This window comes from Equus quagga, chromosome 4 (genome assembly GCF_021613505.1).
Source record: "Equus quagga isolate Etosha38 chromosome 4, UCLA_HA_Equagga_1.0, whole genome shotgun sequence".
NCBI classification, from domain to species: domain Eukaryota; kingdom Metazoa; phylum Chordata; class Mammalia; order Perissodactyla; family Equidae; genus Equus; species Equus quagga.
This window is the reverse complement of record NC_060270.1, coordinates 3271100-3285378: the sequence shown is the minus strand read 5'-3', so window position 1 is coordinate 3285378 and position 14279 is coordinate 3271100. Positions and strand designations below refer to the sequence as shown.

The following is a 14279-nucleotide window of genomic DNA, read 5'->3' as shown; positions in this document are numbered from 1 at the left end:
TGCACAAGGGGCATGTTGGAAGCCCAGTCAGGTCAGAGAGTCAACCCCACCCAGCTCCAGCCTTCCTAACCCATTACCCACACCATTCTCTGGGGGTGAAAAGGCAAAATTCAAGCCCAGATATCGAGCCATGGGGAAGAAAGGCCCAAGCTAGGGACCTCGACCACCTTCATTTTTGGAAGTTATTTTTTATTGGGTATAGAATTCTGAGTCGGCAGATTTCCCTCCACAATTCAAACTATGTCACTCAATTATCTTCTGGCTCTGTCCTTTTTTTTCTCCCTCTGCCTACCTTTAAACTTTTCTTTGTATCTTTGGTTTTTAGCCACGTCAATACAATATGTTGAAGTGTTTTTGTATTTTTATTTTGTTTGTGATTTGGCTTCTGTTTGTTTGGTGCTTATCCTGTTTCAAGTTCTATGTGCTTGTTGGACTTTTAGTTTGATGCTTTTTTTTGTTTTTGAAAAATTCTTGACCATTATCTTTCCAAATATTTCTTCCGCCTCACTCTCTCTTTTCCTCTCAGATTCCAATTACATATATGTCAGATAACTTGAAATTTTTTCACAGTACTTGAATGTTTTATTTTTACTCTTTTATTTTTGTTTAATTTTGATAACACCTTTCAACCTATATTCAAGTTCACTGTTCTTTCCTCTACTGTGTCTAATTTACTGATGAGCTCACCAAAGGCATTCTTGACCTCTGTTCTCATATTTTTAAAAAATCACTTCTGGGGCCGGCGCCATGGCCAAGTGGTTAAGTTCACGTGCTCCGCTTCGGCAGCCCAGGGTTCGGATCCTGGGCATGGACATGGCACCACTCATCAGGCCATGTTGAGGTGGCACCCCACATGCCATAACTAGAAGAACCCACAGCTAAAATATACAACTATGTACGGGGGGAATTCGGGGAGAAAAAAAATCACTTCTAGAATTTTCACTTGATTTTTTAAAAATGCTTACTATCTCTCTATCTGAAATCCCCCATCTGTTCATGCATGGAAATTTTAACATATTAACCATGATCATTTTAAATTTCTTAACTGAGAGTCCCAACCTCTGAGTCACATCTGAGACTGGTTCTTTTGATTGTTTTGTCTTTTGACATTGAGTTGTTTCTTTCTTGCTTTTTTTGTTTGCCTCACAGCTATTAATTGAAATCTAGTATTCATGTGTAGGGAAGTAAAATTGGAAGTCAATAGTGTGTAAAGGCCAGACAAATGAAATATCCTGAATTATGAAAATCTAAAATTCCTTTAAATAGCTAAAGTGTATATTTGAGATACCAAGTTAAAACAGACATTGACTTTCAACTGGTGGAATATATGGAGTGTTTGGTGGGCTAGATTCTTAGGGGTTTGAAGCAGAAGAATGAACCACTTTAAGATTCTATTTGGATAGGAATAACATCTAGATGGAAAGGATATTTCTGAAGTAGTGAGAGGCCCCCCAAACATTCATATTTCTGTAGAAGTAATAATTGCATCCTATTGAAATAAGATGGTACATTATGCCTGGTTCCTGTATAAAACATTCAATTCTACCTTAGGGGGAAAGAGGTATGTTAGTTTGTGTTCTGCCAGACTCTGAGACATGATTCAAGTGAAGTAATTTATATATGAATAGTTGATGAATGAGGAAGTGAGACAGGAAAAGGAGTGTACCAAATAAAGTGTAATTTATGAAACAAGTTACAGTTGTGGGAAACCAAGCTTTATCATTTTTGGAAACACCATGAGACAGTGTAGAGCAGGAATTTCAAGTTTATATCAACCAAAAAGCAAAGGATTGGGGGTATTTATTCACCAACTCTCATCAGTCATTGGTTGATGAATGATCTGGGGGAGAACCTATGAATAGAATTCACTTCCCAATTCTTATTGTCTGCTTTAAGTGAGGGTAGAACAGCTCTGGCCACCAGAGAAAGCCCTTAGATGCAGATGTACAGTTAGAGAAGATATGGGCAGTCACCAACAGTGTCTTTGACAGGGAATCTATAGGACTCAATGGGCAGTGTGATCTACGACTCACACTGAATGAGCCATTCAACACTAGCTATTATGGTGGGTCAGAGTACCCCCTCAAGGAACCCATTTGCAAAAAACTAAACTTGTGGTTTGTTCACAAATAATCAAAGAAATGATGAAACTTACTTTTATAAGCTTAAAAAAGTGGAAAAGTGTCTCAAAGTGAGTCATAGCATACAATTTATACTACGTAACATTTAACAGAGGGCCTCTTAACTGGAAGAGAGTCTCCTCTGATATTTGCCAAAATTCCCCTAAAAGGATGATTAATGTCATTTAATTTATTCTATACTCTTTAAAATCTAAATACACACTTACAAACAGTTCCCAGTCACGTTATCATTATCCATTGGTTCAGTGTTCTGGTGTCTTATACACAGGGCAGCCAGCCTCACAATATGGTGTCATGAATAGTGCCCTGAGTTGAGTAGTGCACCCAACCTGCACAGCCATTCACAACCCCTCTGCGTACACTTTGTCTCAACACTGTGCTTGGAACCCATTAGTTTTCCATCAATGGTTTATAAATGTTGTCCCATTGTCTTTGTACTTTCAGTGCAATAGACAGGAAGTCAGATGTTACTGTACTTATCTTTCCTTTGTTAGAAACCCAGTCTCTCTGTCTATAAGCTTGTAGGTCTTCTCTTTATCCCTGGAGTCTGGGGCTGTTTGCCAGGAGCATATTCTCCTTGTGGTTGGGATACTATAAGTGCTATCCATTGTTTGTAGGAAATGCTTTGATGAGCCATATTTTGGACTGAATGAGCCTGGATTGCCAACTCTGTAATCACCAGTTTAAAGGGTGTAGATGCTCTATAGATTCCCTCCAGTAGGAGATGCATCCCAAAATACGCTTAAAGATAAAAATACTACAACGTATGAGATTTTATGATGAGTTTTAATATTACATGGCTTCACAATGCTGGTGTTTTGAAATAACTGTGTCCTTATTCACCATCTAAACCTTTCCTCTACCTGGCTGAAGAGAAGACAGACAGAGGACCTTACAGAAGCTTGGATGGTTTAGACACTTGAATCTCCATTAGCACCAAAGATATCTCTGTGAGGTCCATCCAATTATGCGACAAGGACCATTTCCCCCGGTACTGATCGGATCTGTGGAAATTTGAATTTGTTGGCTTCAATGTGTACAGAGCACTGCTGCCTTGAGAGCTCAGCCTTGCATCCTGCTACTCTGCATTCTGTTATGTCCACACATCAGATTTTCTGTATACATGAATCTTCCTCTTAATTCTTCCTTACTGCTCAACACTATCAGGCCATCGACTGGGATTTTGCAGCAGTAATCAGCACCCAAAGATACTACAGATTCAAACAAGTTAACTTTGGGAGATGGCCAACAAAGACAGTCGCTACACTTTCCTTACAAAGCAGTCAACAAAAGAAAAATGATTATGACTGAAGGTTTTTGCAATCGTTTCAGAAATTAGAACCATTACATAGTGGCAACCAAATTAAGATGTTGCATCATGTAATTGCAAAAGTAAATTGTTTTCACTTAATAATAAACATGAAAGAGATTGTAAGAAGAGTGATAACTACACAAATTTCTGAGTTTCTGCTTTATTAAGCATGCATCAATACAGTAGACTTCAAATATCTGAGTGGATATATACTGAAATCTTCCAAAATCTGCAAATTCTTGAATACCAATATTACCTCTATTGTCCCTGCTAAAATGTACTATATATTTTCATATATTTGAGCAATACTTTTATTCAATAATCCACTCTTATTTTTCCCAATGTTCATTATTCTCAGTGAAAGCCACCAATCTCTTATATTCTACATTTTTAAACATTTTCTTCACTACAAAGAAAATTTTCTCTTCAGGGCCAATTTCCTCCAAGAAGTCACTTCACCTGAGTCTTTGAACAATTGAGAAGCAGAAAGAATTTTGACATGCAAGCTCTGTGCAATTGTCTTCGCTCAGTCGTATCAGCCTCAAACAAAGAAACTTGCTCGTCTGCCGTAGTAAAATTACAAACTACTAGATCTAATTTAGTGGGAGTTTACAAAGAGTCAAAAATTGAAAATTCTAAATGCTTAATTTAAAAAGGGATGTTCTATTTTTCATAAAGAGTTCAGTTTTATGTGATATGAAGATCTTCCATTGAAGCAAGTATCTGCTGAAGCCGACTTTCATCACACAGTCCTCAGAACCTGCCCTAGACACAGCCCTCTGTTAAAACTTAAAAAGCTAAGGTTAACTTGCACAACTCAGACCCCCTGTATTCTGCAAAGTTTGAAAAGAACAAGTTTGAAATTTGCCTTGAGAACTGTTTATTTACTTATTATTCTCCTCAAGGCACCTATAACCTCTTTGTTCCTCAGACTGTAGATAAAAGGATTTATCAGGGGAATTATGACTGTGTAAAACAAAGAATACATTTTATCCTGATCTTCAGCTGGTCCAGACCCAGGACGCACGTACATGAGGAAGAGAGTGCCATAGAACAAGGAGACAGAGAGCAGGTGGGCGCTGCACGTGGAGAAGGCTTTGCTCCTGCCCTTTGCAGACTTCTTTTTCAGGATGGCAAACAGGACACGCATATAAGACACTATGATGGTCAGAAAAGTAAAAGATTGTATAAAGACTGAAAATATAAAAATCAGGAGCATATTAACTCTAGGGTCAGTACAGGAAATCTTCAACAGTTGTAAAATTTCACAGTAGAAATAATGTATTACATTGGACTTGCAGAAAGTTAATCTAAATAACAAACCCACATGCATCATGGGATGAAGAAACCCAATAATATATGAAACAACTAGTAATTGAATGCAAAAGATATTGGACATCACCACTGGATAAAGCAAGGGGTTGCATATGGCCACGTAGCGGTCATAGGCCATCACCACCAGGAGGAAACATTCTGTGTTTGCACTGGAAGCAAAAGTGTAAAATTGAGTGATGCACCCAACTAGGGATATCACGTGATTCTTAGATAAAAAAGTCCTTAGCATCCTGGGGGTCACGGAGGATGAAGAACAAGCATCTGCAAAGGCCAAGCTGCCGAGGAGTAAGTACACGGGGCTGTGCGGACGTGGATCCTTCCAGATGAGAGCAGCCAGTCCAAGGTTGCCCACCATGGTGGTGAGGTAGGTGAGCAGGAACACCAGGAACAGAGGCACCTGCAGCCCTGGACGCTCTGTCAGTCCTGTGAGAACAAACTCAGTCACCAGCGTCTTGTTTGCATCCATCGTATCCCCTCAGGCTGATCACTGCAGTGAGAGAACAGATGAAGGCCACGGTCACAAAAGACCATGAAAATAATCACATTTTACTTGAAAAAAAAAAATCTTCATTGTATATGTACCCCCTTTAATTAGAACTTACCTTTTACCCTTGAGTAAGTATTGTTTGCAAACAATAAGTATTTCGGAAACTGTCCTAAAAATTATAAAAAATACATCAATATTTATTATACAAAAAGGCTTCATTGCTTGTATAAAACAAGTGAGCTTATTTTTTAATTTGGAAAAATTGATTGGAATTTAATAACCATCTTCTAGTTTAAAAATCTTTAAAAATAGAAATAAAATTAAGATGTTTAAATATGCTAAAAATTAGTATCAAAACTAATAGCACACATTCTAAATAATACAGCATGTCCCTTCAAATTGAGAACAGATTGAAATGTTTACTCTGCCCACTATTATGAGGTACTATCTTAGAAATTACAATGCATCTAAGATATGAAAATTAAATAAAGTAACATGATAAAGATATAATAAAATATCATAAAAATTGTCGGAGATCAATTCATATTTATTCCTGATGTTATATTGTTATAATTAAAAAATAACTTTATGACTTTAATAAATACCATTTACAGGATGAAAACATAATCACTAGATTTTTTTCTATGCAAACAATAACCAGCAAGAAAGAGAAATGAAAGAGAAATATTTCAATTATAACATCCATAACACTTTAAAATACATTGAGATAACTTTTAAAATATGTAAGACCTATGTGAAGAAAATTGCAAAACTTACCAAAGGACATTGTACAGTTTCTGAAGAAATAGCCAAAATACAATCTTAGATAATAACATTTAGTATTATAAATATATCAGTAAACTTGAAATTAATTTCAATTAGAATTTCAATTAATTTTTAATTAACAGCATAAGCATAAAATTTATATAAAATAAAATTATTTTGAAGAGACTGGAAAATATGAACAGTAAAAAAGTCAAGTGTGGAGGATTAAGTATTAAAACATGAAGCCATTCCATAGACTATGATATGGTATGGAAATAGGAAAATTTAATAGTGAAACCAAATAAAGATTCACGTCTATAAGTGGAATTTAATATTTTACATGGATGATTTTTTAATTAAGAAAAGTGATGACTTATTTGATAAATAGTATGGCTATATTTACCAATATACCTGGCAAAAAGTAAGAATGATTTCCTATTTTAAAACTGCTGCCAGATCAAGGACTTAAAAGTAAAAAGACAAAAAGAAATTAAAACATTCTAAAAAAATTTCATGAAACAAATATAATTTAAATATATTACAAAAACATTTGACTAATGTAAGAAACTCATAAATTATGAAGAAAGATACGGAATATTTAATTAATAATTTTAATTGTATGAAAATGGAGTGTGTATCAAAATCTATAACAAGACTAAAGACGAATAAAACTTTGAAAGAGATATGTATAATAAGATAGTAAAATATTAGTGCTTATCACATACAAAGAAATCTTTCTAGTTGGTAAGAAAAGTCAAAGAATTCAATAGAAAAATGGAATTGAATAAGTAAGTCACAGAAAAACATGTCAACACATTCAACAAATGTGGGAGAAGATGCTCACCTTCTCCAGTACTCAAGATGTGCAAATAAAATAACAATAAGACATCACTTTTCACTCCTCAGATTTGTACTCCATAGGGAGAGAAGTCTCCTGCAGCACTGTTCATGGTGGCAAAAGACTGTAAATAATATGAAAACCAGTCGAGATGAAGCAATGGTCAAACAAATCCTGGTGTAATCATAATAGTGAGTATTATGGCAGTCATTTAAGAGTGAATTATTGATCTACCAGTTGACTCAAGGAAATTTCCACAAATGTCAGAAAAGTGAGAAAAGTGAGATGCAGAGAAATGTATATGAGATGATCACATTAAACAAACAAGCAATAAAGTCTTACAATTCTTACTGTATGTCTATCTGTGAACACATGCACACATATATATTTGCAAATAGCCATATGAACATAAAGATTGTATGAAATGATAGACCCCAGGTTGCTAATATTTACTGTCTTTGTGTAGGTGAGAGGAGAGAATAAAGGAGAGGAGAAGAGAGGTAAACAGCATAAACAGAATTTAAAAATTTTTGTGATAAAAACACAATATGTTATCATCCTTTTATACAATTATAGATATTTCTATATGTAAAAAGACAAATGTTTAAGGCTAGTAATAAGTGTGTTGATAGTGAGAAAGAGAAAAAGAGATGAACAAGAATAACAATGATATTATTGCATTTAATAGATGGCAATAAAAATTTAATGAAAAATAGGCATTAATCATAAGTAATTGCTTTGTAAAAATCTATCTTAAGTTCATAAATTGTTTTGGATTATGTAATGTATGCTTTTGAATATTTTCAGTATCTGACTTCAACCATTAGAGTGATTTCTTCCTTTATCTATCTTTCTTTGTGTGGTGGATAATCAAAAGGCATCTTGTAAATGAATAAAGTTAGGTGTACAAGTACAAGTTTTTCTTACAGTTTTCTTTGTATCCAACTACCTTTCTTTTGATATATTGCTAAATATTTTATAATTTTGTCAATATTACAGATGGGATAGTTGGTATGATCTTTAAATAATTTATTTGCCTTTGCTCTATAACTTGTAAATTTTATCTAAAAGTTAACCCAAAAGGAGAGATCCCAAGGAATTCGGAGGTGAAGGCAGAGACTCTTAGATTACCTAGAAGGAGAAAATCCACCTATAATATGGTGTGTAAGTTCAGTTGTTTCTCAAGATAAATGAATAACAATTTTATATGCATGCTTCTTGTTGATTAAAATACATGAAAAATTTACCTATTAACCAGAATTGGTTTGTTTAACCTTAAAATAGGTCCAAGGCAATATTTTTCTTAATGGTTCAACATTAGGAAAATGGTGAGTTGTTATCTCCCATTTTCACTGAGTATAGAACAAGAAAAAAATAGCTTTAAAAATTTACTTTTTAACGTGTATACCTACAAGGAGCCCTGGAAACACAACATAGCAGTGAAAGACTGACTCATACATCTCCACTGAAAATTGGCCTTCTGGACACTGGGGACAGATCATTTCATTTCCAAAGTGGAGGTTTGTCCTGAGTGGGTCTACCTAGCTTTCCTGCCAACTCTATGCCCATAATTATTGTTCCCGATTTTCATAATTAAGTCAAGAGCTGTTAAGTGCTGGGATCTTTTCCCTTAAAGACATACATATGTATCTCCCCATCCATTTGGAATTAAGCTGCCTAATAAAGTTATTATTGGTGACTTTATCTCATCTCCTCATGATTTCATAAATAAATTAAAGAAATTTGAACAGTATAGTTTAGTTGTCCATACTCTGAAAAAGAAAATTTTCTGTAGTATGAAATAATCTCTGCAACACTTACCGTTATCATTATTTTTTCCATTTCTCTCATTCTCCTATTATTCCAAGTTTACTATTAAAAAGAAATCTTATTATGCATGTCTCCTCAACAGGAGAATATCTAGTATTTATGATAGACATCTAGAATTTTCTGTCTTGAAGGGAAACAGAAAATCTCATAGAGCTGCCAGGATTTTCATCTCTTACCTGGATATTTCATTATCAAATAGGTAAATTGAAAAACTACAAATAATGAAAACTAGACAGATCTCTGTGTCCTCAGTTCTTGTAAGTCTTTGGGAAATTGACAAAGTGGTGACTTTCTTGAGGAAATATGGTGGGTTTCCAAAGAAATGTATATATTATATTACATATATATTTCCCCACAACATACTCTACATTAGGGCCAGAGTCATCTTTGTAAATTTCCAAACTGATGAGGCTGCCACTGCTCTCACATCCATGGCTGCATCTCCTCTTAAAGCCCCTAAATGAAGAAAAGAAGAAGGTGCAGAATGAACAAGTGTTTGATTGTGCAAAGTCTTCTTAGAAACCTCAACTGCAGGGACATTTATTTGCACTTTTTCAAATGATTTCATGAAAAAGTAGAAAGAGCCTTGGGATTCCTGCAGTGAAAGTTAACAATGGATTCCCTGTAGGATGAAGGCAAAGTTGTTCTACTGGGCATTGTGAGCTAATCAGCCAATCACCCCAGACACACACGAGTGTGACAATTAGAACCACTCTCTGCACCATCAGGGTTCACCGTGAGGGCAACTTGACAAACTGCTTCTGATCAGTTTTTAGGACATATTAATTTCCTTTATTTTTTTAATCTTGATGTTGCCACATTCCATCTACCTAATAGTTTCTTCAGACATCTCAAAGACTCATCAAGCTCAACACGTCCAAACCCAAATTTGGAGTCTTTGCACACCCTATCATTAAACATGGGCCTCATCCTGTCTTCCCATTCTCAGTAATGGCATCACCATCTACTCCGTTTTTAAAGAAACAAACCTGAGAATCCTCCTTTGCACTGAATTCCTCCTCAAACCCATGTCAAAACCATTATCAAACCCACAAATTGTCTCTCTTCAATGTCTGTTGAAACCATCCACTTCTCTCCAAATTCAAGAAAACTCTGTCTTCTGCCTGGAATACTGACATAGCCTTTTAACAAGCTATACACATTTTCTAATATTTTCTCCTACCATTCTCTATGTTTGGGCCAATGTTGTCTGTATAGAAAGCCAAACTTCCAACATCACCACTGCTCTCACACTCATGGCTGCAACTCCACTTTCACCCTTACATAACCTCCAAAGGCTCTTAGAAGAGGACTGAAATCCTTAAAGCTAAATACCCCTTCTCCCATCCTAAAACATATACAATAATCCTCTATATAAAGTTTTTGTCCAATGTAGTTAATAGATTTTTCAGGTGAATGATTCTGATATTTCTTTGACAATAAAATTGATCTAACGATTGAAATTAGAAATCCAATTTTCGTTTGTGATGTATGTGTGTATTGCTGCTGAGAAAAAAATTAGTTTATCACTTAGTTTTTCTAATCTTATTATAAAAATCTAATCTTAATAAGAATCTTATTGCAAGAATGAAAAGTGGCCTAGCTACCCAGTATCTCTCCACTCATTAGATTTCTGCCTGACCTCATGCCCTTGTAAGAGGAGGAACAGAAACAATTTATGAGTGAGGCTGACAGAGCTCATGAACCAAGTAGAAGTCCTGAAAGTGCCAGCTCGTAGGCACACGTTTTCTTCTGTAACGTAAGCAGGCTGTAAAAGTTTCCAAGTCTCAAAATGACAAGAATTATGAACTGTCCTTTTTACTGCCTTGGACATAGTAGAACACACAAAAAAATCGATCAAGGTACAAGATAGTAAATCTCCAAATTTTTGACAAATATGACAATTTATGACTCAACTCTCTTGAGCTACAAAGGTTTCCTCTGAGAAACACTTTTGGTCTAGGAACTGTGGGTGAGATTCACTCAGTGAAAAGGGAAAATATGCTGTCTGTGGGTAGCTCCGTAGTTTGTGCAAATTCAATACCAAAGGCCTCATGCTTCATTATCAGAGCACTAACTTTTAAACATTGCATTGTTTTACTCTTGGGCATAGAGGCTTTCTTGTCCAGTCCTGCTGGAAGCTTCATCACCCCACACTCCCTCAGAGCAGCCTGGCCCCCTCCTAATACTCTCTGGCTCAACTGGCACTCGGTGACTTCACTCCACCTTCTGACTTTTGCTGCAGTTGACTTGTTTCACCACTTCTCACAACACAAATCCTGAGCTTGATGACTACAACAGACACTTGAACTCTGGTACCTGATGTGTCTCTTCCTCCCAGGTGGCAGCTTGTTGAATAGAGACGTCAAAATGAGCACTGGAGTCATCAGGAACTGCCTCTGTTGAATCTGCCTGGTGTAACATTAACACCCACTTGTAAAGAATGAAGATGTTTGACTGGACGATCCTAATCCTTTACACATCTACTCTCCACTGGGCCTGGAATTCTAAACAATTTTTGCTTGTTGGGATACAGGAGCATTTGGGAGGATCACGGAAATAGAGATGCAGGGAGGGGAAGGAAATATCCTTTCCTTCTCTTGATTTGGTTGCAACTCAGGCTCCCTTTCTTATCATATCACTGAGTGTAGGGAGGTGGAAATTATGGGACACATTTTCCCATATAAGAAGCAGCCCTATTCCCAAGTACTAAAGGAAAGAAATTATCCTCCTGAATGTCCCACTAGTGTTTAGTATTCAGAGATTTTAATGCTTTTCTTCAGATCTTGGATCAGTGAGAAAGACAGTGACACAACAGCAACTTAAAGATTTTTGTTCTATCAACTAGAATGCTAATTAATTAATATTTAACATGTAGTCATGCCCCACACAATGATGTTTTGGTCACAATGAACCACATGCATCATGGTGGTCCCATAAGATTATAATGGAGCTGAAAAATTCCTATCACCTGGTGCCATCGTAATGTCAAAATGCAACACATTACTCATGTGTTTGTGGTGAAGCTGGTGTAAACAAACCCACTGCACTGCCAGTCATGTATAGCACATATACTTGATAATGATAAGAAATAACATGAAATAAATATACATGAAATAACGTAAGAAATAAATAAGAAATAACAATGTTACTGGTTTATTTGTTTACTATACTATACTTTTGACTGTAATTTTATAGAAAACTCTTTCCACTTATATACAAAAACTTGACTGTAAAATAGTATGCCATTTACACTGGCAGCAGCCTCATATAATCTCATGTTTACTGTGTCTCTTGATTGGATAATTTTCTCTTGTGCTTGATTTAATCTCATGTTGTTTTGTTCATCATGGCCCATAAGCATATAAAATCCACTGCTAAGGTTGCCAGTAAGAGGCCATGTAAACTGATTGACCTGGAAACAAAATTAAAAGTTATTAACAACTACGAAGGTGGAAAATCAGTGATGGTTATGCTCACCAGTCAGGCATGTCCCATTCCACCATAGAGACAATCTTGAAGAACAAGAAAAAGTTATGGAAGCGGTTAAGGGATCTGCTTCATTGAAGGCAATGAGACTAACAAAAATTAAAAAAAGGCCTATATGAGACACAGAGAAACTTCTAATGATCTGGATTGAAGACCAGGCACAGAAGTGTATCACTATCAGCACCACAGCCAGATCACAGCCAGAGCAAAATTTGTTTTTGATGTCGAAAGAGACATGGGACCCAACTACAATGCTGAACTTACTGCTAGCTCTGAGGTTTAAACAACTCAAGAATTGTTATTCATTGCATTATGTGAAAGCAAGTGGTGAGTCTGCAAGTGCTGATGTGAAGGCAGCTGGAGAATTTTTGGAAACTCTAGGTAAACTTTCCAAATGCGGAGAAAAATTTCTTGCCAGAGCAAATACTCAATATGGATGAAACCTCCCTGTTCTGGAAACAGATGCCTGAAAGGACTTTCATCCACAAGGAAGCCAAGTCAATGCCTGGTTTCAAGGCTTTTAAGGCCAGGATAATAGTCTTGCTAAGGGTGACTGTTGCAGGCTACATATTGAAACCATTTGTGATCTGGCACAGTGAGGACCCCAGGGCCTTCAAGTGTAGAAATAGCACACACTGCCAGTGTACTATAGAAGCAACATGAAGCCACAACTCCTCTTCCAAGACACCCTCATGAATTGCTATGCTGGCGAGATGGAGAAGTACTCTTTGGAGAATAACATATCTTTCAAGATTTCGCTTATTTTTGATAATGTTCTTGGACATCCTCCTTTTATTGGTGATCTTCTTCCCAATATCAAAGCAGTGTTTCCCCTCCAAACATCACCTCTTTGATCCAACAAATAGATCAAGGAGTTATAGCAGCTTTTAAGGCCTACTACCTGAGGAGGACCTTTTCCCAGGCTATTGTTGCAACTGAAGAAGATGCTAAGAAGAAACTGATGCCATTCTGGAAGGACTACAAGATCTATGACTGCATCAAGAATCTAACGTGTGCTTGGTGTGATGTCATCAGGGAGTGTATGAATGGCATCTGGAAAAAGACACTCAAGAGGTTCATCCATGACGTCAAAGGATTTTCCAAGGATAAGGAGGTTGCAAAACCCAAGAAGGCTGTGGTTGAGATGGCAAACAACTTTAACCTGGGTATGGATGAGCCTGATGTTGAGGAGTTGATAGAGGTGGTTCCTGGGGAATTGACTAATGAGGAGTTGTTGGAACTGGATCAAGAACACATAGTGGAAGAAGTGGCAAGAGAAAAGGAAACTGTAGGAGAAAAAAAAGAAGAATCCCCCAAAAAATCACAGTGAAGGGTGTAGAAGAAGCTTTTCAGACCTCAACAATCTCCTTGAAAAGTTTAAATACATGAACCCCAACACCAAAATGCTTTCATTAATAGAGAGGAACGTTAATGGTGCATTAACTGCTTACAAGCAAATCTGTGATGAGAAAAAGGAACCATCATGGATATATTTCTGAAAAGAATGACACCACCTCAAGAAGAGCCTCAGGCAGGTCCTTCAGGAGGTATTCCAGAAGAAGGCATTGTTATCATAGGAGACGATAGCAACATGCATGTTATTGCCCCTGTTATGCATGAACATGCACGTGATTGTCCCAGTGGGACAAGATGTGGAGGTGGAAGACAGTGATACTGATGATCCTGACTCTGTGCAGGCCTACACTAATGTGTGTTTGTGCCTTGATTTTTAATAAAAAAGTTTAAAAAGTAGAAAAAATAAAAAATTTTAAAAATAGAAAAAAGCTTATAGAATAAGGATATAAAGAAATAAAATATTTTTATACAGCTGTACAATATATTTGTGTTTTAAGCTGTTATTACAAAAGAATCAACAAGTTTTAAAGAATTAAAAGTTTATAAAGTAAAATAAGTTACAGTAAGCTAAAGTTAACTTATTATTGAAGAAACAAAAAATTCAACTTTAAGTATAAAAACTAGAAGAACGACAAAATATTACAGGAAAACGAAGCAGATGGAAAAAAATTTCAAAATAGGAGAAATCAATGGATTACATAATAGCAAATGCAGTTAGATGTAATA

At 36.1% G+C, this 14279-nt stretch overlaps 1 protein-coding gene across 1 annotated transcript; it reads right to left on the bottom strand.

The window, feature by feature from the left end:
• Window positions 1-4333: 4333 nt before the first annotated feature.
• LOC124238462 (olfactory receptor 5AC1-like) lies at window positions 4334-5254 on the bottom strand. The gene has a single exon (XM_046659435.1). The coding sequence runs from the start codon at window positions 5252-5254 to the stop codon at window positions 4334-4336; it is 921 nt and encodes a 306-aa protein (XP_046515391.1).
• Between the last annotated feature and the right edge of the window lie 9025 nt (window positions 5255-14279).